This window comes from Myiozetetes cayanensis, unplaced genomic scaffold, assembly GCF_022539395.1.
Source record: "Myiozetetes cayanensis isolate MyiCay16 unplaced genomic scaffold, myiCay2020 scf6-25, whole genome shotgun sequence".
Classification (NCBI taxonomy): domain Eukaryota; kingdom Metazoa; phylum Chordata; class Aves; order Passeriformes; family Tyrannidae; genus Myiozetetes; species Myiozetetes cayanensis.
This window is the reverse complement of record NW_026087853.1, coordinates 5,393,693-5,417,103: the sequence shown is the minus strand read 5'-3', so window position 1 is coordinate 5,417,103 and position 23,411 is coordinate 5,393,693. Positions and strand designations below refer to the sequence as shown.

The 23,411-nt window shown below is 39.7% G+C and overlaps 1 protein-coding gene across 1 annotated transcript in view; it reads right to left on the bottom strand.

The window, feature by feature from the left end:
* BRF1 (BRF1 RNA polymerase III transcription initiation factor subunit) overlaps positions 1 to 23,411 on the bottom strand; it is a 175,500-nt gene that overhangs the window by 24,352 nt on the left and 127,737 nt on the right. The window contains exons 13-15 of the mRNA XM_050337089.1: positions 21,333 to 21,414; positions 21,184 to 21,239; positions 19,074 to 19,330 (exon numbers count right to left, since the gene is read on the bottom strand). Of these exons, the coding sequence (XP_050193046.1) occupies positions 19,074 to 19,330; positions 21,184 to 21,239; positions 21,333 to 21,414 (395 nt within the window). The remainder of the gene's footprint in view (positions 1 to 19,073; positions 19,331 to 21,183; positions 21,240 to 21,332; positions 21,415 to 23,411) is intronic.

Genomic DNA, 23,411 nt, shown 5'->3' with positions numbered 1-23,411 from the left:
CTATAAAGGAATTAATGCTAACATTAGAAATAGGAGTTTGAATAATAGGGCTCTGCAAAATGCAGTACTAAAATACCACTAAGCAGCAAGCTGGACCACTTTCAGAGCTTCCATATAACCTGTTTTCATATAACCCTTTCAACATGAACAACTGACCCGCATCCAGGATCACAGTAAATCAGATTTTAGTTTTCCCTTCTGTTTGCTAAACTAAAAAACCCCTAAAAAGCTCAAAGCAACCATTACTACTTAAAATGGTAGAACATCTACAACAACAGTCACCAGAGTGGGAAAACAATTACCTCATGATTTATTTTTTAGGACTAAACCCACTTTAACAGGGTCAATAGGTACAATGTTGGAGAGAGGTCAAGAGAGCTCCCCTTCACACCCGGATCGCAGGCAGAAGCTTTCAGCTGCCTCCATCCCAAGAAGAGTCTGACAGCCCCACTCCTGCAGGAGAAACAAACCAGCCCTGGTGATCTACAAACTTCTTGTAAGATGTTTTCAAACCCTTTTGCACTTCTGCTTGTATTATTAGCCCGCAAAAAGAAACTGCAGATGCTGACTCCCACAGAGGGAGATGAAACTGGGCTAGCTTGGCATCCTCCTCCTCCTCTCTCTGCTTTCGCATAGTTATGGTGAGGAAGGAGGACCCTTCGAAGTGAGTAAATGCTTCACCATCACCATTTATCTCTTTCTTCAAGTTCATGAGTGCCTTAAGGAAGAAATTCAGACTTTATCTAATCAGATCAAGATCCAAAATGAGACAAAGATCTGACTTCAGTTCAGTATTTGGTCCTGAACCCATATTTTGATTATAATCTCTTCAAGCACGGCACCCAACCTTACTACCACTGAAACTCCCCTTCTGCTGTCCCACCGAAATCAGCCTTTTCCTCGTCAGCATCCCAGCTCTGCCATGCCATATGCTGCTGTTTCCCTCATCTATGCTCCAGAAGCTTGCACACCTCCCCACAAGCAGGCTCCGAACACCACACTGTGGATGGAGCTTCAGCGTTTCCTCCAGATCATCATCACAATGTTGTTTCCTGCTGAAACCACCCTAATGAATCCCATTCTCTCATCTGCAGAAGCGAATGGTTCTCCAAGACAGGCCTAATGCCTCCCTAATCTGTCACATGCTGCTCCTCCAAAGCGTGGCCCAAATTGGTCCTTTTGTAGAGCCTCATATCTAATTTGCAGTCCACTATCTCTCTATCTTTTTCAGCCTTATGGCTTTTACAGCTTCTGCTCCCACGTATGTCTGCATTTCAGATTGTATTTCTTCGGATGCATTAGCCTGGATGTTTTCCAAGATGCTCTTTTTTATTTCCTGCTCTCGGTTATACTTTTTTCCTTAGCGGCACTACTTTGCAGGGCCATTTTCAGCCGTCTTTGCTGTATGACTCACTTTATTGTCTCCTGCAGATTTCATTAGCACAGTTCTCCAGCTCATTACGGGGTAGGACTGAATTTCATGCATTGTTCAAGCTTTCCACAAAACATCTTCTTGCAAGTTAGCACCCTCCTCACTGTTTGCTTGGGCAGGCGTTGGTACTGCTCCTCTAAAGGAAAGATGCTGGGGTAAGAGAATCTGCCTAAATAGAGCAAGTTTCCTGAAATGCTATGAGGAAAATGCTAACGGCACTAGAGAGTCAGGGTGTGTTATCACCATTAGCTCCTGGAAGACTCTGGTTTTTCCCATGACCTGCTTTGTTAGGTATTTGAAGGTAACTCCTTGCCAGGAACAGATGGTGTTCAAGCAGACAACTGGCAAAGGTTCTAGAAGAGTGCACTGAGATGGTGGTGTGCGTAAGTCTGGCCTGTTATCCAAAGCAATGGTATGAATACAGCAGGAGCTGCCAAAAGGCATTGTTTTGGAAAGAAAGTGTAGTAAGTAGGACAAAAAAAACCTGCAGGTGACGAAATTTAAGAAACTTTCAGATACAGGGATGGGGACTTGGCTATTAGCTCAATTTTTGAAGCATTTGTATCAAATAGTCTACAGATGGTTGGAAGTGAGTAACGCTTTGACACGTGCCCGGATAAAAGAATATGATAATGATCTTTCACAGATGTGATGGCACAATTAATAGCGGACAAGAGAAGCACTTTTTGAGAAACACTTAAAACCAAACAAATCTTAATGTTCCCCAGAATGCCTTCAAGTGGCTGAATAAATTTTCTCCCTCTTTTACTCCAATATTACCTTACTTCAGACTACAAAAAGGGTAACAGAGGAGACCTTCAAAAGAACTACACTATACATTATGTATGTGTTTCAGATAATCCCTGCTAACTGTCCAAAAACATTTCATTTTCAGAAATTGCAAACTCCCCCAGCATAAACATTACTAATAATGCAAAATAGAACCAGAAGGGATCCATATCCTTTCTAATGCTAAATATTGCACCAATAACTAACATCTTTGTAACTTCAATGCTGCCTCAACACAATTTCCAAAATCAAATTCAAAACTGAGAATAAATTGTTGGGAGATTACTCTTCAAGAAAACTATTGCCAGTAATTTCCTAATAAGACCTGTCACTTTGACCTTCATGCATATTTTTTAACACCTTCACTTGCTGCAATGTGTGTGTGTGAGTCTAAGTGCAGTGCAGAGCCTATTTAGGGAGATGTCCCTTGTGTGTTACGGCTCAACAAGCCACAACCTTGAAATACCCATGGAACCGTTTAAAAATTTACAGACCCCAAGGTCAAGCTCTGGAGATCCTGGACAGAAATCTATCACACTCTGAGAAATGGAAACATTTCTGCCAAACCTCCCCCACTCAAAATAAGTATGGTTAACAATGTGTCACCTGTAAAATTAGAAGGAAGGGGCCCTTGCCGTAAGTGCCTTTATTTTAAATGACTGTATTTCTGGGGATGCTGCAGAGCCAGCATTACAGTTCCAAGTGCCAAACACTGCAGCAGAAAGGCCCTGTAAAGCTGTTTACCAAAGACTGCCCTGATACACTATTATTCATAAAGAGATGGTGGGGCCAGAGCAGCTGCTGCACTTCAGGTTGTGATATAATTCACTGGACTGCTGGAGAAGCTCCACTAAATGTCCTCAGGCCCATTCATGCCAGCTCCATATTTATCTCATATCAGTACATGTATCTACCATTTAATGGGCATATAGGCAACTTCACACTTAGGAACATCACAATTCATTTAGAATTCATTTTTTGCCCCTTAAGCATCCCTCCCTGTACATCATCTTTAAATGATTTTGATTAGGGCATCTTAAGCACAGCCAAATGATTTTGATTATGATACAACATTCTCATAATTGAGTAATTCAGGGAAAGTTCTAGTGTTCTATAGATACCATTGTGAAAGAAGTTGTTTGCTCTGTTCCTCCCACTTAAACAGCAAGTTGATCTTCCTCATTCTAACCAACAACCGAAGGCTACGGAAGAACTACAAAGCCCACAAAATGATACTTGCATAACCATTAACTAATGCAATCAAGGCAATAATTAAAAAACATTAAAAACAAGCCACAGGCTGACCCAGCATCAGTCTCAACCCTTTCAAGCAACAAGAACTGTCACTAAAAGTGACAACTTCCTGCTCATCAGGACACTGGCAAAAAAAAAGGCCCCAAGAAATCTTGTAATTTTTTTAACAAGATCCTAGTCTATCTCACAAGTGAGGTTTACCACTGCCAGATGGTCGATAGGAATGCTAATGGAAAGAGTTGAAGCCGAAATAAATCTGCCACTTCTAATCAATCACAGACAACCGTGTCATCAATAAGCGACTCATGTTATGACAAACTCCCTTTGGTTTGGTACAAGCAAAGTTAATAAAATGTATCACACCTACGTACTGATTACTGACACTGGGCAACTTTAACATTGCATTTTTGAGGGCTAAAGGTTATTTCTGAGGTTATTCCTTCCCTAGCAATGCTGTGATTTTGGATTCATCCTGAAAAAACAACAGTTACTAAACATTAGAAGATATGTTGACAGTTCATCAATCTCTCATTCACTCCACTCCAATCCCTCCAAACATCCGGTGGCCACAAAGTCCCACAGAGGTGAAAGTCACAAAGATAACCAGGTTCCTGTGCCCTTCATGAAAACTGGAAGTAGGAACAGGAGATTCAAAAGGGGCAGGAGTTAACCACGTCCCACACAGGTACCAGCTGACTGACAGCAATGTGCCTCACACCAGAAAACCCATCTCTGCTTGCAGAGAAGGGCTCACAGTGGAGAACTGGGGCTCTTGTTTCAGGGAAGGAAGGGAATGACCAAGGGAAAAGGGACGGCAACCGGTAGAAAATCAGGCTTTGCTACTTCCGCTGCTCACGGTACAGGTTGCTTTACAACCATATTTTTAACAAAGACTTCCAAATTCGGCCTCAGTACAAATAGTGTCTTTTTGCCTTCACTGACAACTGCCCATCAGTGTTTTAAAATGTAATTGCAAAACTAAGACTCTAGGATTAGGTAAAGGAAATCTAATATTTCCCAATTTAGAGGCAATATGGGATTCAGTTGCTTGAAAGAAAAAAGAATAAATGACAAAAGTTACTCCAGCACAAGAGCAAACAAGTAATTTCAAATCCATTTACAGAGACACAGAAAATTATAATTAGCCCAAACTTCATACCTGTTGGTCAGTACAGCAATAAATACATCACTAAGATGCTTCTCCCTCCTCATCAAATTATAAACTCGCAGTATCTAATGGATGAAGACCATAAGTCAACACAAAAAAAGTTTCAAGCTGGTTTTGCAGCTCTCAGCGTGAAAAGTCGTGCCAGCACAGACACTCCTTTACTTTCCCCTCATCACCCAACGCCTTTGTAATACTGAGCAGCAAATATGAAGCAGTCACATTTTGCTTGGGTTTTTTCCTTTCTTTTTTTGTTTTTTACATCCCCATCCAAGTGTGCTGGACAGGATCCCTGGAACAGCATGATCATCCTTCAGTATCGTTTTGAAAGAATATCGAACTGTGTCTGCACACAGAGAACACTGTGGATCCATTTTATGAAATAATGAATGCCAGGATGAGTATCCCAATATCTTCAAAATTTAAACCCAACAATTTTTATTCCAGTAATAATACCCTGAAAGATAATATGTTATAGTTATTATAGACTGCTGCAGCATCATAGATTAGCCTCATAGTATTGATCTTCAGGAGACCAAATGGCAGATACATGAATGTTCCCTACAGTTTAATCAGTGAGCACCTTCCAGTACTTCTCAATTATTTTTCTCCATTCTCCTCTTTAATACTTTTTTTGTGCTTTTGAAGATCTAAGGAAAAGAAAACACAGCAATTTTCTCCTCTTCATGCAAAATGAAAGCTTCTTTATCTAGATTTTGAGAAGACTGCAGTCAAAATCATACTTAGGAGCCTAAGTTAGACAAAAAGACAACAAATAACATTAAGATACACTTGCTAAGAGCTGAAGAAAAACAAGATCATTAAATACAAGGGTGATGCCCATCCTCAAAAAAGTCTCCCAAAAGAAAAAAGGAAGTTATTTGCAGCAATAGCATAGACAGCATCTTTAGTTACTTATCAGGGAAAGCTGTAGCATAAATTGACAAAAATTCAGATGTTTTTAGCAGATTGTTTTGCCATTCCTTCCCAAAAGCACGCACAAAGCCTGAGTACATCCATTCAGTCAACAACCTGCCTCGTTAGGGACTGAGCCTCACCAGTCTGTGTGGTGCCTCTATACACACCAAAATACATATTGCTCCACTGTTTGAGAGCATGAAATGAAGTCCACAGAGGTCAGCGGGACAAACTCCAATCCCAGCTACGTTACAGTACAGAAAATCTTACGGTGATCCATTAATAGAAGATTTGGGAGGCTGAAATCACTTCCCTAAAGCATTCCCTATCTCATTTCAATGGCATTTTTGAAGCAGCTACATCTAAATTCCTCTTTAAAAAATGCTCTTGAATATCAGTGCTTCTACACCTCCTGGCTTTGACCCTTTGGTTATGGTGGCAAATTGAAAGTGTTTAAATCATTTCAGATTTACCCTATTAAGTGAATTTAAACTGGAAGCTGGCCAGATATCTCTGGAGCTGCGATGTGGAGCAGAGCACACAGGCGAGAGGAGCTCTGTTGTTGAGAGTGCTTTAGGAAAAAAAAAATCTTCCAATAAAAGCCTGAAAATCTTCATCAACCTTTAAAATTACTTGAAAGTAGAGCCTGAAATGGGTACCTCCTGCTCCTCTATATCTCCCAGAGTGTAGACGAACACCTTACCCAGTACAGGCAACAGCACCACAAACATCAGCTCTTAAAACTGTGGTATGTAGAGAGGTAGGGTATTAAAGGTCTTGATTACTGTGCTAGAAAAAGCCTTAGCTATTTCATTTGCTTTAAAGTGGATTTTAAAATTAAATCAGAAGATACTGAAATTGGAAAGAGAGAAAAAGTCATTTAGACAAAAATGCATCTGTTCCTGTGGCTGGCCTCTCACAAGCACTCTGTAAAAACCATCTGAAGTCTGGACTTCCCTCAGTTGCAAATCCTATTAGCAAATGCTGAACCATAAAACTTGAGTTTTCTAGTGTCTGGACTTCACCAAAAAGTTAATATAATGCCGTGCTTAATACCTGTGAGCTACTGAAGTAGCAACAAAATAATGAATATATACTATACTGCAAGCCCACTCAGTGCCTCGGATCTCAGGATTTCCTACTGCTTCATAATTTAAGACTTCCTTATGCTTTAAGGAGTAATTTTAAATTGCGACCCAAAGTTAGCAGAAAACTACAGCCTAGTAATCATCAGATCTCAGAAATGTTGTCAGTTCTCCCCATGAGATAGAAATAAATGCATGAAACCTGCATTTTCCTCCAACAGCTATTTAAAGAATTTTTTCTGGAAAACTTGTGCTTTTATCTATATATACACACAGATATATATATACACACATAAGAATATATATATAAAAAAATCCAGAACCTGAGGATTCAACTATATTGAAAGACAAACTTTTGAATGTGATTTAATTACATCTGCATTTTCTGTGCCTGAACAAAATAAAGAGTTATTTACCCACTCCTGGATAAAACACAGGAAGCACCTGAAAAATGTTGACTCAGTAAAGCCAGCAAATCTTCCAAACAAGTTTGGGCAAATGAATCCCGGAGTCGGGTTTCCCATCCATCATGTCAAGAGTAGTGGGTTGTTTTTCCAAGGCAGGGTTTGAGATGGGCAGCCTGACCTACAGCCAGGGCCGCATTGTTGGTGCCAGCGGGGAAGGCTCTGGAGCAGGAGCAGGCTGCTGCTTCCTGGGAAATCACTCCTGAACACAATGGGACTCTGGGAGACAATAGCTCTACGGTGCCTTTTGATGTTTAGAGTTTTTCTAATCTCTTCAGGTTAGATTAAGAGAGGGGCAGCCAGGGTCAGCAAAGGTCAGCGAGATGAAGTTTATTTTTATAGAAACCTTTCCCTTCCATCCAAGACCTCTCTAGTTAGTCAGTCACTTTGCTATGAAGTTATTTTGCATTATACAGAATTTATGATTCCTTATGCCTTACACACAGCACACTTTACATCTGACTCAGTTCACTGGTTGCAAAACCCCCCTCCCACGAAACCTCAGTGGCTTTAAATCCTTAATTAGCCTTTCTTTGTCCTTCTGCCCTGAATGGCTTCCCCTCCCCCCATTTTTGTGTGTTTTTTTTTTTTTTTTAAATAATATAACAGACCTAAGTATTGTCATTTCATGCTTCTAGAGTTTATGTATTGGTATTTAGGTTTATTTTCATGAAATGTATGACACAGTCTCTCTGAGCCACATAAGATCAATGTATGAAATCCAGTTAAACCAAATTCTTTCATTACCCCAATGCTTTGCTCTTGAAAAGAAACAAAAATATTTTCAGAAATAACAGGAAAATAAAAATAGGAATGCATGGATAAAAAGTAGTTCTATTCCTACAGGGATTTATGAAAATTTAAGGTATATATATACTCTGAACTTTTCCCATGATGAGACTAAAGCCTTCCCAGCAAGCTTCTCTCTTGTACTTTTGGAGCGTTTACGTTCTGATGTGAAAAATAGGTTACATGTAATCTGATAGTAAGGCCCAACAATTTTTTATATTCCAGATTGCTCAAAGCTCAAAATCACAATTGGACTGTATCAGGTTGTAGGCAAAGAAATCTCTTAACTCACCACTGCATTTAGATGGTTTGAAGAGGTGTGGCAACGAATAAACATGTTGGCAAACAGTAGTTTTTTTGCACTGCCACATCACTGAGAGCCATTAATGATCCTAATCTCCTGGACACTGTCCAGAGGTGGAGCAGGAGAAGGAAGAGGAGGAAGAGGAGAGGGCTCAGAAGGTATAGCCTAACACAGCAATTTCCAGAGAAAGCCCACAGTAGGCATCCATCAGCGATATGAGCAACCCAAACTGCTCTCCCACCCACCTTGTTCTACAAACAATCTACACAAAGCAGTTCACCTTTCTTCTGCTCTGTTCCCATCATTTTTTCTCTGTAATATTTCAATAGGTATGAATAAAGTGCAAACATGTCTAAGACGTGCTATATTTGCATATCAATTTTTCTGTGCCAATATTGCTTGCACACAGTTCATTTGGCAGGAAAAAGAACAAGTGTCTAAACTGCCTTCAATAAAGCAGCACCTTTAGGCACAGAATTAACCCTTACATTGACCTACTAAAGCCCAGACTGGATAGTCCCATCTCTGTCTCCAAGAAGCAGGCAGCAGGCGATGCTGCCTTGTAATAACCAGTCATATGTTTTAAACTATCCTGATTTCTGTCTTGCTTCTACTCATCTAATAAATTGATTCACTGTTGACTTTAATCTCCGTTATTAATTCATCAGATGACTGATTGATTCAACTACAGCTTTAATCTGACGATTATCTCACTAAACTTGAGCAATAGTGGTTTCAGTTATGATTCCAAATTATTTTGTTTGTTTATTGCTCCATGATAAAATCCTTGCAGAAGTGTGCAAAGCCATTTTTCTATTAAAACTACTATGTTACCCCTGTAGACAGGCAAAGATAACCTTACAAAATAAATATGCCAGCCACTTCATTCCACTTCCAAATATGTGTGCGTGTCCTTCATACTTCAGATTAAGTATCTCAAACCACTCAGATTAAGTATGTTGATAACTTCTTAAAAGAACACTGTGCTGTAACAGCATATATTTCTTTCACATAAATACCACATCTAAACCTGCTTCTGAATAGAGATGACAGACTACAGAGTACATGTCTGGCACTGCTATTCTGTATGTGGCCTGAGAGTGCTCTCCATGTCCAAGCATCTTCCAGTGCTACAGTTCACCGAGGTTACACTCAACTCTGAGGATCAACAAAGATTTCAAGTCTACTGCACCATGTCTCTTGGGCTGTAATAGCCTCACTGTATCCTTTCCTTCCCATCTATCACAGTCCTGCTTGATGGAAAGATTTCAGATGGTCTAAGTTTTGACAGCTGCTGAGCCAAGCAATGACTTGGAGGAGCGCTCAGGGCAAGAGGTTCTCCACTTGCATGTGCCCTTGGGAGATGGGTGGCAGGCCCTGAGGTCCATACATGCTGTACTCTGTACCTTCCTATTCGACCTCTGTGGCAGCACGGGTTTCTACTCAAGTGTAAAACATGGGGGGAGAGTAAAATGCATGCAAAAGCTAGTGGTTTCCTCCCATCATACTTTGTAGGTCACAGAGAAGAGGTTTGCAGGAAAGAAAAGAAGATGATAAGCTGCTCTAGAGCAGGTCAGGAAGTGTCCTTGGTTCCCACATATCCTAAATACAGCATAGGTTTGTTCAAAATATTGTTGTGTTGCACCGGAGGAAGGGGAAAATGCTGGGCAGAGATTTCTGACTCACAATAAATTGGAAATTCAACAACAGAAGAAAAAGTTAAATTTGCTGCATATATCTTCCAAGACCACATTTAGAAGCTATCTCAGAACATTTCATCCTATATTTAGTAACAACTGTAGCAAGGTAAAATTGAAGTCAATGAGTGCCCCAGAAGCATCGCTGGGTAATGGAACAGCACTTACATAAATGACTAAGTAGCAGCACACTGGCCAATTTTAAAACTAATTATGTAGATGCTGTTAAATATTATGTGAACAAAAAGTACTTCAGGTTTTGCAACAAACTGCTGTAACTTTCCAGTACTTTACCCAGCCATGGTGAAAGAACTGCACACAGAACCATATAATGGCTGCCAGCCGTCGACTCTGGAAGTGCCTGCACACAGCAAGGAAGGAAAAGCTTCATGTGACTGCTCTCCTAGCTTGGGTATTAGCCTTGGTAAAACAATGTATGCCATACTGCAGTGAGGAAAAGTTAAGTTTTTGTTTGTTTTCTTCTTTTTCCTTCAGCGTTTTACAAATATTCGCTGAAGACTCAACTTCATTGGCAAATCTAAAACACATCAGACATGCACTTCCCTTGGTTTATACTTGGAAAAATGAGCAGACATACACTGTGAAGATCAACAAGCAGACCCTGCTGGGAAAAGGGTCAAAGGAAAATCAATTCAGAAACCAAGCACTTTCCACCCGTGAAAAAAAAAAAAAAAAAAATCAGAAAAATCTACAGGCTGAGAAGGAGCATTTCACAGTGCTGAAGCCCCCTCAGCCATGACAACAGGACGTGCACCTCCAGGGCTTGATAACAAGACACATCACACTTCCAATTTTTTTGTTTCTTCCCACTCCCCTCACCCCCGCAACACATATAACTGGTTTTGCTAACACGCTATAAAGTTCAGGAGACTGCACATACATATTTATATTAAGTCTCCCATTAGACCCACTGGGTGTAATCTGGGAAGAAAAAAAAGCTCGCAGAATCTTTTCTTAAAACCATCCCGAAAATGAGAACATAGATAAATAAGGAGCTCGCAATCCAACTGTCACACAAAATTATCTTCTGGGCTGAAACTGCTCCTGTTTGGTCTTAAAACGCACGACAAAATTATTTCGGTCACCAAAATCCCCTCTGCATTTTTGTGCTGCCCAGTCGACCTCCCCCGGAATCCAACAAGGAGATGATTTTCTTGAGTGGGAGGCAGAAAAGCAATATCCAATTTATATTAAACAAACAAGGAGGCTGCTGTAAAAATAAGGAGACTTGACCTGGGCCTGGGCCACAAGGTCGAGCCGGATCAATGCCTTTTTAGTTTTAAATTGAAGGCATTCTAATAATTTGGGGAAAATGGAACTGAGCACTGGATTTGGCAGATGCTTGTTATTGCTGAAACAAACACACAACCCTAGATGTGTCCTCACCCAATCTTCAAGGATTTCTCTCTCTCCTTCTTCCTCTCTCTCTCTCTCTCTCTATATGTATATATTGCTCAAAGGCTCTGGTAAATCCCAATAAATGACACCTCAGGAACACTCCTCTGCAGTCCCAGCAGACCATGCTCCCTTATCCTTACACTAAACCAAATTCTGACAACATTAAAAATCTGTACTATAAAATCTGAAAGCTCCTAATCAATGATGTACAACTGGGGATGATTTGCAGCATCACTGAACTTAAAAAAATCAGTAGAGGTCACATCAAGAAGGCTTCTTTACATTATTTCCCCTATCATTAAGTTATCCAGGGGCATTTTTCTCCAATTATATTTTACAGAGTGAAGATACAGGTGAGCTAATTGTCATACTGAAATTCTGGCATTTTATTCCAGTATTCAGAAACTACCAAATCCCAAACTGGGATTTTATAGGAAGAATACTCCATTTCAGTAATATAACAAGCTAGAAAATCTTTAATTTTGTTTCTCTTGACTCACTGGCAGAATAGGGGGAAATGAATTCACCTCCTGCAGAAGGAAGGAAAGGACTGAGGGATGAAAGAATGAGATTTTTAGTAACCTCACCCTAAAGAACCAATGCTGCTTGACAAAAAAGTCTGAGTTGCTGGAATTACTGCTGAAATGACAATGGAATTAGTGGCAGAAGCAGCTCCTGCAGCAGGCTGGGGATGAAGCTGGGCCAGGTGATGGCTGGCGAGGAGCTCCTTTCCCAGTGGTGCAGAGCACAGCCATTCAAAGCACTATCCACAAGTTTCAGAGTTTAATGCAGATGTATCTTCAGGGGTATCAAGCCTGACAGATGTGAAATAAAAATGCTATTGTATCAGGGGAACTGATCTTCAAAATAGCCTGAATAATCAGAATAAACATCAAATCCTGACAAACACCTGCCAGCTTCTGGAAGGGCACATTTGGGGAACTGCTGTGGGGTTTTGGTGGTTTTTTTTTTTGGTTTGGAATTTTTTTGGGAAAAAAAATTAATTCTTTTCCTGTATTTTTGTCCTGTCTCAGTATTAAGAAAAATGAATTTGAGGGCAAAGGGATAACCTGCCACACAATTTCCTGGGCTACGTGCTGGTTCCTGCCTCCCCAGTCTCTCAGTGGCATTTGTTTAACTCCACGTCCTCTCTGGAACATGGTGTTACACACAGAAGTGATACCTTTTTCCTCCTGTGCCCTCACTTACTGAAGAAGGAAAGACTGCTGGTCATCACATTTCAGTATGTTCAGGAGTTAAAAACCCCACACACTCGTTTTAAAACATGTTGGGTCAGATCCATTTCTTTCCCGTTCTTGCCTCTGATTTATCTCTTTATTACAAAAGGCTTCTTAGCTCATAGGAACAGCAGCAACCCGCAGCATTAGCCAGGTTACAACACTACAGGCTTTAGCAGATCCACTCCTCAAATCAACTGTGAACAAGTAAACACATGTGTCAGCTCCTTTCAAGGTCATTCGGGAAGCTCTCCCCCAGAACAGCTAACTTTAATAAGGAGATGCATGACTTGAAAAGCAGAACCTTGGAAGCCTTGACTTCATTTTTCCTTGGCTTTGGTTTTTGTAAATAAGATACTAAACATAATTTGTACGAGTCTGTCCCTCTAAAAGTTACAAGACTGGAAAATACTGGTAAGATTTATTTGAAGTGGAGGTACTTATCAAATGTCACCGTTTTCCTGCTCAAAATGACTAATCATTTTGATTAGCCTTTGATTTAAATGATTACATACCACAGCAAAGCAAAAACACACATAAAATTGTACTCCTGAGAAACTCTCAAAGCGCAGATCACATAAGAAAACAGTTATGTCAAAGTGGTTTAAAAATGTATTCACCACATACACAATATTCAAACCAAAAGCTGACTCCACACGCTCCACAGGAAGGTTCCCACCACATGCACATTCATGCCCAGGAATCACAGTCTAATCTGAATTCTATAGCCAACAAGAGATTGCTTCCAGAGGAAACTCCAAAAATACCAAACAAACAATAATTAAGCTACAGAAGAAATTCCTAACTACCATCTCAGCAACTACTCTCAGTATCTTCCATAAGGAATTTTATTCCAGCTGGGAAATTGGTGTTAGCACTTTAGTCACATATAAAGAGAAGGCCTAAAGCAGCACAAGACAAGAAATAAAATTTAATATCTCAGAGTAAATACACATGAATTCCAAACCCTGTAACAGACTTCAAAGCAGAGAGAGAAAAACAGGATATCAAAAGTAAATTAGACAAAGAGCTGAAGGCACTTCTGAAAAATAAAAATATATGATGGAAAATTAAAGCATATAAACCCACTCTTAAGGTCCCATCTCAAAGGGCCAATTTGCATAGAGAATGCATACCACCAAAAGACTCTCTCTCAAAGCTTCATATCCATCAAACATGACAGTTGGACTCGATGATCTTAAAGGTCTCTTACAACCTTCATGATTCTGTGGGGATCTCTCGCCCTTCAGAAGCTCTGCTTCATCACAAATTGCCAACCTGTAGGACTGGCTGCAGACATCCATCAGCCCACCAGACTCCACTGCACCAGTCACAGTCGAGGAACTTTTAAGACACCCATTTCCAAATTTTGAAACTATTACTGCAATATCACTTTTCCTAATAAAAAAGATTCTGAACCAACAACTCTCTTCTAAACACAGTGAATCAAAAATGCTCCAACCTTAATAATCACCTCAGTCTAACCAATACAAAGGTTTTTAAGACACCCAGGAATCCCTTAGATTATTCAAGCTGAGCTTTGTTTTGTGCTGTTTTGGGCTGACCTGAGTAACGTGGAAAACATGAGCTGACGCTCCTCCCTCCACAAACACGACTTTCATAATATAAAACAAACTAATAATACTGTTCACTCGAAATTTGTGTTGGGTTATGTCCCCTTCCTCCTGCACTGTCACCAAAACTAATCTGGCAAAGCCAATGACATCAAAACAACCTCCTACCTCGTGGAGTATCCTGGACACCAGGAAGGGCCAATTATGAACAAGAATGGAAGCTGGGGAGCTAGCTGAAGGCCCCTTACTGCTTCCCCAGGCTCCCTCGGCAACGTGGCGCTGTCAGGCTCCTCCAAAGCACCAAAATTAGGCTTCTGCCCGTATTTTCCCCTCCAGGGAAATGTCATTCCGGTTAGAGCCAAGAAAGCAGCAAGTAACTTATCAGGGTAAAGGAGATGCCGAATGCTTGGCTGTAGAAAAGCATCACATACACTCTCCCTGATAAAAAAGGGCATTTTTTGAGTTGTGACATCCATTTGAAAAGTCAACATCCAATTGAAAAGTCAAAAATGTAGCTGGAGCAGATGTTAAATGAAAAAGTGCATCCTGGAGCAGGAACTTCAGCAGCAGAACAAGACCCTGAAGGTACTGAAGGCACACAGTTCCCAGTGCCCAGATCCCACGGCTCTAAAGCACTGGTGGAGTCATGCGCCAACGTGTACTAGCAAAATGGAAAGCCAGTCAATAAAAGGGAGACTATGGAGAGATTCTGGAGGTGAATTTCCAAATCTAATCAGATATGAGATCGCTTCCAAGGGTTTTTTTCATACTTATAGCAGGCATGATTTGGTTGGCTATTATATATTCATACGGTTCCATTCAGAACAACCTTGTTTCATTACAGCACATTCCATTGTGCTTCACAGTCCTGCTTCATTTCTTCCAAGGCAAATTCTTCAGGAGATTAACCTGACACATTTAGCCCCCTGATAATAGATCCTGTCTTTTCTGATATCATTACCAATTTCAAGCATATAGCAAGAAACAGGCTTAAAATTTCTTAAAAGTAGCGATTTGAAAGCTTTCTTGTTCCCCCATTTTCTTGGTACAACACATTTCACTTTACATGTAATGTTGTAAGATTCAGCTCAAGTACATATAAAATAAATTATTAAGCTTCCAACCAAAAGCTTCCAGTTCTAAAAACCCTTTCTATTGAACTTGAAGTGCTCCAGTGCGTGGCACAGCTCTAATTGTAGCTCAGATTTTAAGTAGCTTGAAGTGGCTATTGTTCTTTTCTCAGAGTTCAACATATTATTCTTTTGCTTCATATGCACAGAAGACATTAGTGAAGATAAACTGTGCAACTAGTAATTGAAATCAGAGTTGAAACATCTATTATGGTAACATACAGTGTGCCACATCTTCAACACACCGAGAATTGAAAGGCTTTTGCGTATGAAGCACCAGTCGTGACACTCACTGGAGCAAAAATGCATTAAGAAATGGAATGAAATACATTTACACAACATAAAATTTCCTAAAATTACTTACATTGTCATTACTAGTCTTCTGCCATCTTTACAGATAAAATAAGTACAGACCCAGGATAATTCTGGGAGACGTGTCTGAGGAAAGCACAGCTTTTTCTAAAGCTCAAAAGTTCAGTGTCACAACCCCAGTTTGCTTCTGAAAATACCGACGCCCGTAATATCCACCCACCTAAACAGGAGAAACCTGCATGATCTTCAGAAGAATTATTTGGAAGTGACTTCCCAACAAAATTGCAGAAAATACTGAACATTTCTTAGATTTCAAAATTAGGATTTTTAAATGAAATAAGACATAGATAAAACTACGTCACCTTTGGAATGTGCATAATCATTAAATGATTATAGTACCAACAAAGCTCTAATAAAAGGGCCACTAACTGAAAGACTTACCCAGTTTAAGCTTGCTCCTGGGACCATGCCTAGCATTCCAGCTCTTTATAAATTTCTTGCAAATCAACAACTTTTTACAAGGCTGTGAAAATTGTTTATCATTATCACATCAGGAAACAAATGCTTTTCCAATATTTTAACTGATGAACACTGTAACTGCTACTTTATGTTACACTGAAAAAAGAAAAACCACCCAGATATTTCACCACGTCTGGTTGAGAACTGTTTTTTTAGGGATATCTAAAGTCCTCTGTGCTGAAGTAACAACACAGAGTATTTTATAACAAGGGGAAATTAGGAAGATGGACATGAAGATGAACTTCCTATTTCCAGAGTGCTACACACTGCACATGAAGATGATTCTAACTTGACTGCATCATCAGTCCAAATCTGGTGTGGCATGTAAAATGGCTTGCAAATGGAAAGCAATAAAGATACTTATTGATCTCTCTATATAAAATAATACACTTCCCTAATTTTATACCTTTACAGAAGTGCTGCTTTCATCACCAAGAGTGAGTACTCTTTTCCTAACCTGTAACTTGATACTCCTTGTACTGGCACCTTCTAACTGGGATCAGGACTGAAACAAGAACTCCTTAAAATCTGACTACAACTCTGATAAACTGAATGTTTGACCAGCTCAAAGCCTGGGTATTCATATGGTGCTACTGCAGTCAATGCAGCTTACTAAATATTTAAGATACATAAAGACAAACATGCAGGACTGTAAATCACTACACGCCAAGACTAGAGATGATCTTTGAGGTCCCTTCCAACCTAAACCATATGATTTTTTTCTCTGCAAATGCCTCGTGGAAAAAGATACATCATGTACTTCACTCATTATTCTAATGATCAGTGTTCAGGGGTTTTATTATTATTAATTGCATATAAATTACCATGATTTTTGTATCCCTGGGAAAGCATTTAGCCATTCACCTCTCAGAGGAGCAATGCTGAACAAAGGGGATGAAAGCTCAGCATCTAAGAACAATGCAGAACACACAAATTTATGCATGCCATTTAAAAGGCATGGCATTTAGACTACTAGCAAAAAAATCAAAAATATGCCATAAATCTTTAATTGTAAAAAAACCCCAAACTAATGTTTGTCAAGTCCTTGATAACATTTAAGCATGAACACTGCCTACTTCAGGAGTGCAAAATCTTCTTAACTCACTTATCTGCATATATCCTCAACCTCCTCTGAAGTGTTCTGCTGCAAAATTCATTGTATCCGAGATCTGCTAATCATCATCAGGAAACTCTGTTATGCATCTTAAGGACGTACTTTAGGCTCTCAAGAGGAAAAATAAACACGTTTTATTAGCTGCTTTTGGAAAATACTGATTTGTATTTATTTAGAAACCTTTTCAAGTTGCACCACTGTTAAATTAAATATTTATGGCATGATTTTCCAAGGAGTTTAACACCTGTTAAGAGTTTAACACGCTGACTTCAACAGGAGTTCCAAGGGCCCAGCATTTCTGTAAACCTTGGAAGTGACAGGGTTGGGATATGGTGAAGAAGCTCGAGATGGATGTCACTGCTGAGCTCTGAAATGCAACCAGGATCCTGCCCATCCCTAATGTCCCATCCAGCAGTGCATTTCTGACAACAGAATTAGCCATATTGTACTAGTGAATGACTAGAAATACCGTGAATGACTAGAAATACCAGTCATTAATATCTGTAAACTGAAAATAAAGTATAAGCTAAATGCTGTTAAGTTAATCCTCAGTGCATCTTCCCTGTTCTTGACAAGCAGACAACTTACATGCTTGGATCATACAACACCACTGAGTAGCAACGTACAGAGACTAAAATCCACAGTGTGTCAAGAGCTGCAAAGCAAAGCTATTCATATTGAGAGTGAGAAGTTGAACAAGGATGGAGCAAAAAATACAGAATAAAGAAGAAAATATGCCTGACACTGCAAAAACCTGTATCCTGGTGATACCCTCCCTGAGTGGGGCCAGTGGCTTTGGCATTTGGCTTCTCAGCCAAAACTGAAGCCCACGCCTCAGGCCTTGCTGTCAACTGAAGTCAAAATAAGGGGTTAGGTTTAGTAATCCTTATTTTGTTTAGCTGAGAGACTTGCACTTTACAATCCCTTCCAGCTTCGTGTTTTCAGGTATCCCATGTATCCCATTCTTCCACAAACAGATTATTTCTCACATCTTGTAGGTGGCTGCCCTCCTGACCTTCCTGGTCCTTTACCCAGTTGCAACACTGTGCCTAAGTCTGAACTACTGACAGTCTGAACCTGTAATTCTGGAAGCAAAAAAAAAAAAAAGCTATCTTTTAGACAGAAAATAAGTAAGTAACATCTAAGTAAGAAATTACTATACATCAAAATGATTCAAATGACGATCAACGTGATTTCATAAACTTAAGACAGATAAAATAGTTGAATATTGAAGACTGGACACATCAATCTCCTTATACACTTTACAGCACATTACAAATCTGCCCAGCAAGTTGAATATTTTACTCATTAAAACAGGAGCTTTCATTGCACTATAAAACATTTTCTAATGGAGACCAGAAAACCGACAAGCATATTTACAGTAAAGCTTTATATTTGTGTCATCAATTAACAACAAAAGTTTGGAATAAAACTAAAATAAAAGCTAATCAAAGCAGCTAACTGTCAAAACAGATGGGAACTGCATTTTTCAAATCAAGCAAAAAGCCAAAGCTTTCGAACATTTAGTGTTGTGTCAGCTGATACAGACAACTTAAAGGAAGGACAGCAAATGTCAGGATTTTATGAAGAAAAGGTGTCCCTGACTTAAAGATTCACATTTATGAATTTCCATTGATTTTTATTTTTTTGGGGGGGGGGGGGCTTCAGGATGATTAACTAACACCAAAGCAGACCTCTGAAAAGTGAACTATAAATAAGGTGTTGCCATGACACTGAAGGCAAAATAAATAAAAACAGAGCCCCAACATTATTTCAGCCTCAAACAAATGTTTCAGTCCCTACATTGTCTGGCTCAGAAAGATACATAGACAGTCTCACAGACAGAGATATAAATGAACAATTGCAGTACCTTTTTCCCACACTGTTTACAGGGTTGGCTATATTCCTACTGGCAATAGATTTTCTTCTTGACAGCTTCTTGGTGTTGGGGCTGTCACCAGTGTTGTCATCCTCTTTCTTTGTTGTGTTACTTCCTTTGCTGTTCAGGTCCCTTAGCACATTATAATTAATTTTACTTGAGATTTTCTTCTGTTCTAACATCTTTTCAATTGCCTCTCCTGCTGTGCTGGCTTGAATTGGCTCCCGCTTCTTTGCAGATTTCTTTGGCTTAATTAAAATATAAAATTAGTGATGTAGATACAAACAAAGTTTCCATGAAGCAGAGGGGGGAGTTACAGTGCAGCAGTCCTGGCTCAGGTGCTGCTGAGGTGGGGATGCAGGCAGTGTACCCGGGCTAAGCCAGCACTCCCTCTCCTGCCACTCAATGGGACCAAAGTGTCTCTTTTCTCTGAGAGATAAATGTTTGCTTTTTTGCCAAATGCCCAGTGTATTACAAATTCTTTACTTAGTATCTGCAATGATGCCAGAGAAGAAGGATGGGCCATTTCTCATGCATGAAAAAAAAAAAAAAGGGGGGGAGTGAACTCCTGTTACAGGAATATGGACCCTGATAGCATCACCCTGCACAGAAATAAAGAATTTCCCCTGCTAAAACTGCCTTTAAAGTTAGAGTGAAGCTGGGTCACGACTCCCCTAAGCACTGACAACTCTGCATCGAAGCTGCGACGCTGGTTTACATCAGGTCTGAAAGCGGCGTGGGAAAGCATCTACCCAACTCTTCCTCCTCACTGGAAAAGGCCAAGAACATGAGCAGCAGCTTTCTAAGCACGGACTGGCATTAACACCGATGGAGAGGAAGCAGGAGGCTGCAGACACACGAGCACTGCAGCAACGTCACCGACAAGTGCCTTTCCCAGGCACGGGCTGCGGGGGCTGACGCTGCGCAGAGCCAGGCAACGAGAAATGACACTGGAGAACATTTCCAGCCGTGTCCCACGCCTGGGTAGGTACGAGGAAAAAAAAAACCAACACCCCAGAATCTCTGTTTCTCATTTGGCATTTTCCTTTTCAAAGGAAGGTTTTAACACCAAGCTCCGCAGGAGATTTATTTTTTAATGGATAATAGCCCCTCTGTTTACCTACATGGGTCAAGTGCTACCTTGAAACTGGAAAGCACCATATTAATCAAGTTCTACTCGAGCTGTCAGAAACAATACCGGGTTAGAGAAAAACTCCTGTGTTGTCCGAACAAAAAAGTGGGTGTTTGGGGCTACTTGGCGGTGCCAACGAGTCATACAATTTTGAAAATTGCTGGTAGACTGCCACGTCTGCGTGAGCTCAGGATGAATGAGAAACTCTGAAGCATAAAACAGTGTTTCATTGTCTGGTTTTGTTTTTGTTGCTGAAATACCTAAGGGAAGCAGGAAACTCTGTCTTTCGCATTAGTCGGAAAAAAAAGATAGAGGATATATGCACTAAAAACTAACATGGATTTTAGTTGCATGTGGACGATTTGACTTGTCACTTGCTCAATTACACAAAATACTAATGCTGTAAATCGTGAATATACGGCCAATTAGGCTGTTTAAACTGCTAAACATAGAGACAGGACATGCCATTTGTTAACATAACTGTCGCATTCTTTATGAAAGGTAGAACAAAATACTCCTTCAAGTGACTGTAACAAGGATCTGTTCAGTTCTCCATAAAGAAATCATTATTGTAAGAGCAAAGAAAGCCACTGAAGTTATGGCAAGTAGAAACAAATTCCCCATGCACACGTTAAAAAAAAAAAATTAGGCATGTCTTAAGACCTGGATTTTAATAAGCAAGCAATTAGAACAGCAATCATAAATGCAAAGAGCTAGCTCTGACTTTGACATGCACAGAATTTTCTCATAATAGCAATTTAAAATAAAATTTTGGGCAAGAAAGTGTTTTACTCACCACCTGAAAAAATACAGACTCGTAATTCAATAACAGCCAGAGATACAAAAGCTTTTGCTCGTTTAGTGGTGACCTGTACCAGTATGCCCATAATCCTACATGGAGCTGATCAGCAGATGTCATGAATTTCCAAGACATTTTCAAACAGACACAATTAACACACAGTTTAATACCTTGTGTTCCTTATAAATCCCAAGTTCTTTCTCTTTTGCTATTCTTGCTTCCTTTTCTGAAAGATGACAAAAGGGTAACCAGTATGAAGATTAGACTGCATATTTCAGCAACACCAGCCAAAAGGAGAATTTCAGTCCTACATACTTACCTTTTTGTTCCTTCAAATAATCTGCATTTTCTTTCATCCACAGCTCTGCTTTTATCTGAGCTTCTGTTTCGTTAAGTATATACTAAAAGACAAAACAAGTTTATCTACTTTCAGAAATCAAATCGAAAACCATAGAGCAAAACTGAACTGAAAAACAACTAGCAAGGTCAATTCATATTCTATTTTTAAAAATACATTAATAAAAGAAAACATGAGTGAGATGTGACAATCAGAGAGCATTTCTAGTAACTTCTAAAGCTTGCAAAAGCAATGACCTGTTTTCAAAAAACAGTGCTTGGTTTCCAAACTCTGATGGGGTGACCAAAAACCATCCAGGACTCATTGTACATGGTCTGTAATTAACCAAAAATGATCCTGGCTTTATGATCTTTTTCAGATGATACGAGAGGTTATCATGACAATATGGTTGTCTGCAAGTAATTCTGTGTGTTGATGGTGGTCTGTAATTCAAAACAGAATAGGAACCATTGCCCTGTGCAACCAAAATAGAAACATGTGTCTTCTGGGTAGGTTTCTGCCAAGGTTTAGGCAGAGTTACTGAGATTATTAGTTCAATGGCAACATCTGTGTGAAGGAAACCAGCTTAGATTGCTGGAGTGTTAGTCCTCTAAATTTTAGAGAGTTGGGTTCACTAACCACATCCAGGCTTATTTGCAGTTAACTCCACTTAGTCTCGATAACATCATTAGTGGGAATGGAGCTCTAAAACACATCTAGGACTATTTGGATGAATCACAGAAATAAATAAACAGATAGGTAGCAATTACTTAACTGTAAATTACTTAAATGTAAAAATTAACACAGTATTTAGCTCAACTATCAATGAAACAAAAGTCAATGCTGTTTGGGAGTGAAGAGTTTCTGCAGAATAAAGACAAATTAGGCCATCCGTCATGAACAAGACACTTTAATTTTAAGCAGTGCACCCAAGACTTGTAAAACGATGTTTAACTGCAAGAAAAACAATTTGATTTCTCTATCTTTTGGGCCTGAACATTCGAGATTTTCTCCAAAGCAAAATGTACATCTAGGATTTCATAAGAAAAATAACTCCAGTCAAATTAAACTAATGCAGGGAGGAGTCCTTCCTCTGAGGGTAAACAAGGTGAGCAAATGGCTGTGCAAGTCCTGGTTTATCAGACCAATATTTTTACTCTTTCATCTGCTTCTATTAAAAGTGGACCATAATAGTAAACCCCACTTCTTCCTAGCTCAGTTATTCATTCTGCTTAGGCTTTCAGAGAGTTCATATTCTTGGGCTTACAATATTACAGTCTATTGCCACAGAAATGAACATGAAGTCATAAAAGCAGAGTTATGACCTCATCACAGAGCCTAGGAAGAGGAGAAAATGCACTCTGTTCTTCTGCTGCAATTGTTTAAATTATGGACTGGCTATAGTGGAAAACTTCAGCATTCCCACTCCCTCCATTCCACATCCACTCCAATCATGAGACACTGAAGCCCAGCCCAGCAAGCCCCACTTCACAGCTACAGCCAACTCATCACCAGCAACGCTTTAGAGATCAGTAATCCCTGTGCAACCTCATCACTCTCAGCGACTTTGCACTCCAAAAGGAGTTTTTAGCATTGCCATTATCTGTTCCAATGACACTGTAAACCAGAGTGGTGGCTGGAGAGGGCGTCAAGGCTCACCATCAGGAGAGCTGGACCGTCATGTGTCTCAAGCACTGACCTGGCCTCCAACAAGCTATTTTCCACAGTTATCTGTCTGCCCTGCTCAGGCTATATGGTAAAGGGTGTATTTTGCTGCCACACAAATAATAATATATCCAGAAAACATTACAGAAATCTTTGGAAGGACACAAAACCTGTACATTCTGGTTTTACAGTTTGGTTTCCATGGCAGCCTCCTATGCTGAATATATCTTATTAAATAATCATATTACATATATCTAATAATCTAAATACATCTATCTAATAATCTAATTAAATAATGAATGTAGAGCTCCAACAAACTTTTAAAAGTCCTCCTTGAAAATAAAAGACATTCTAAAACTTAATTATTCCAGCATGCTAAGAGCAAGCAGCAGCAGC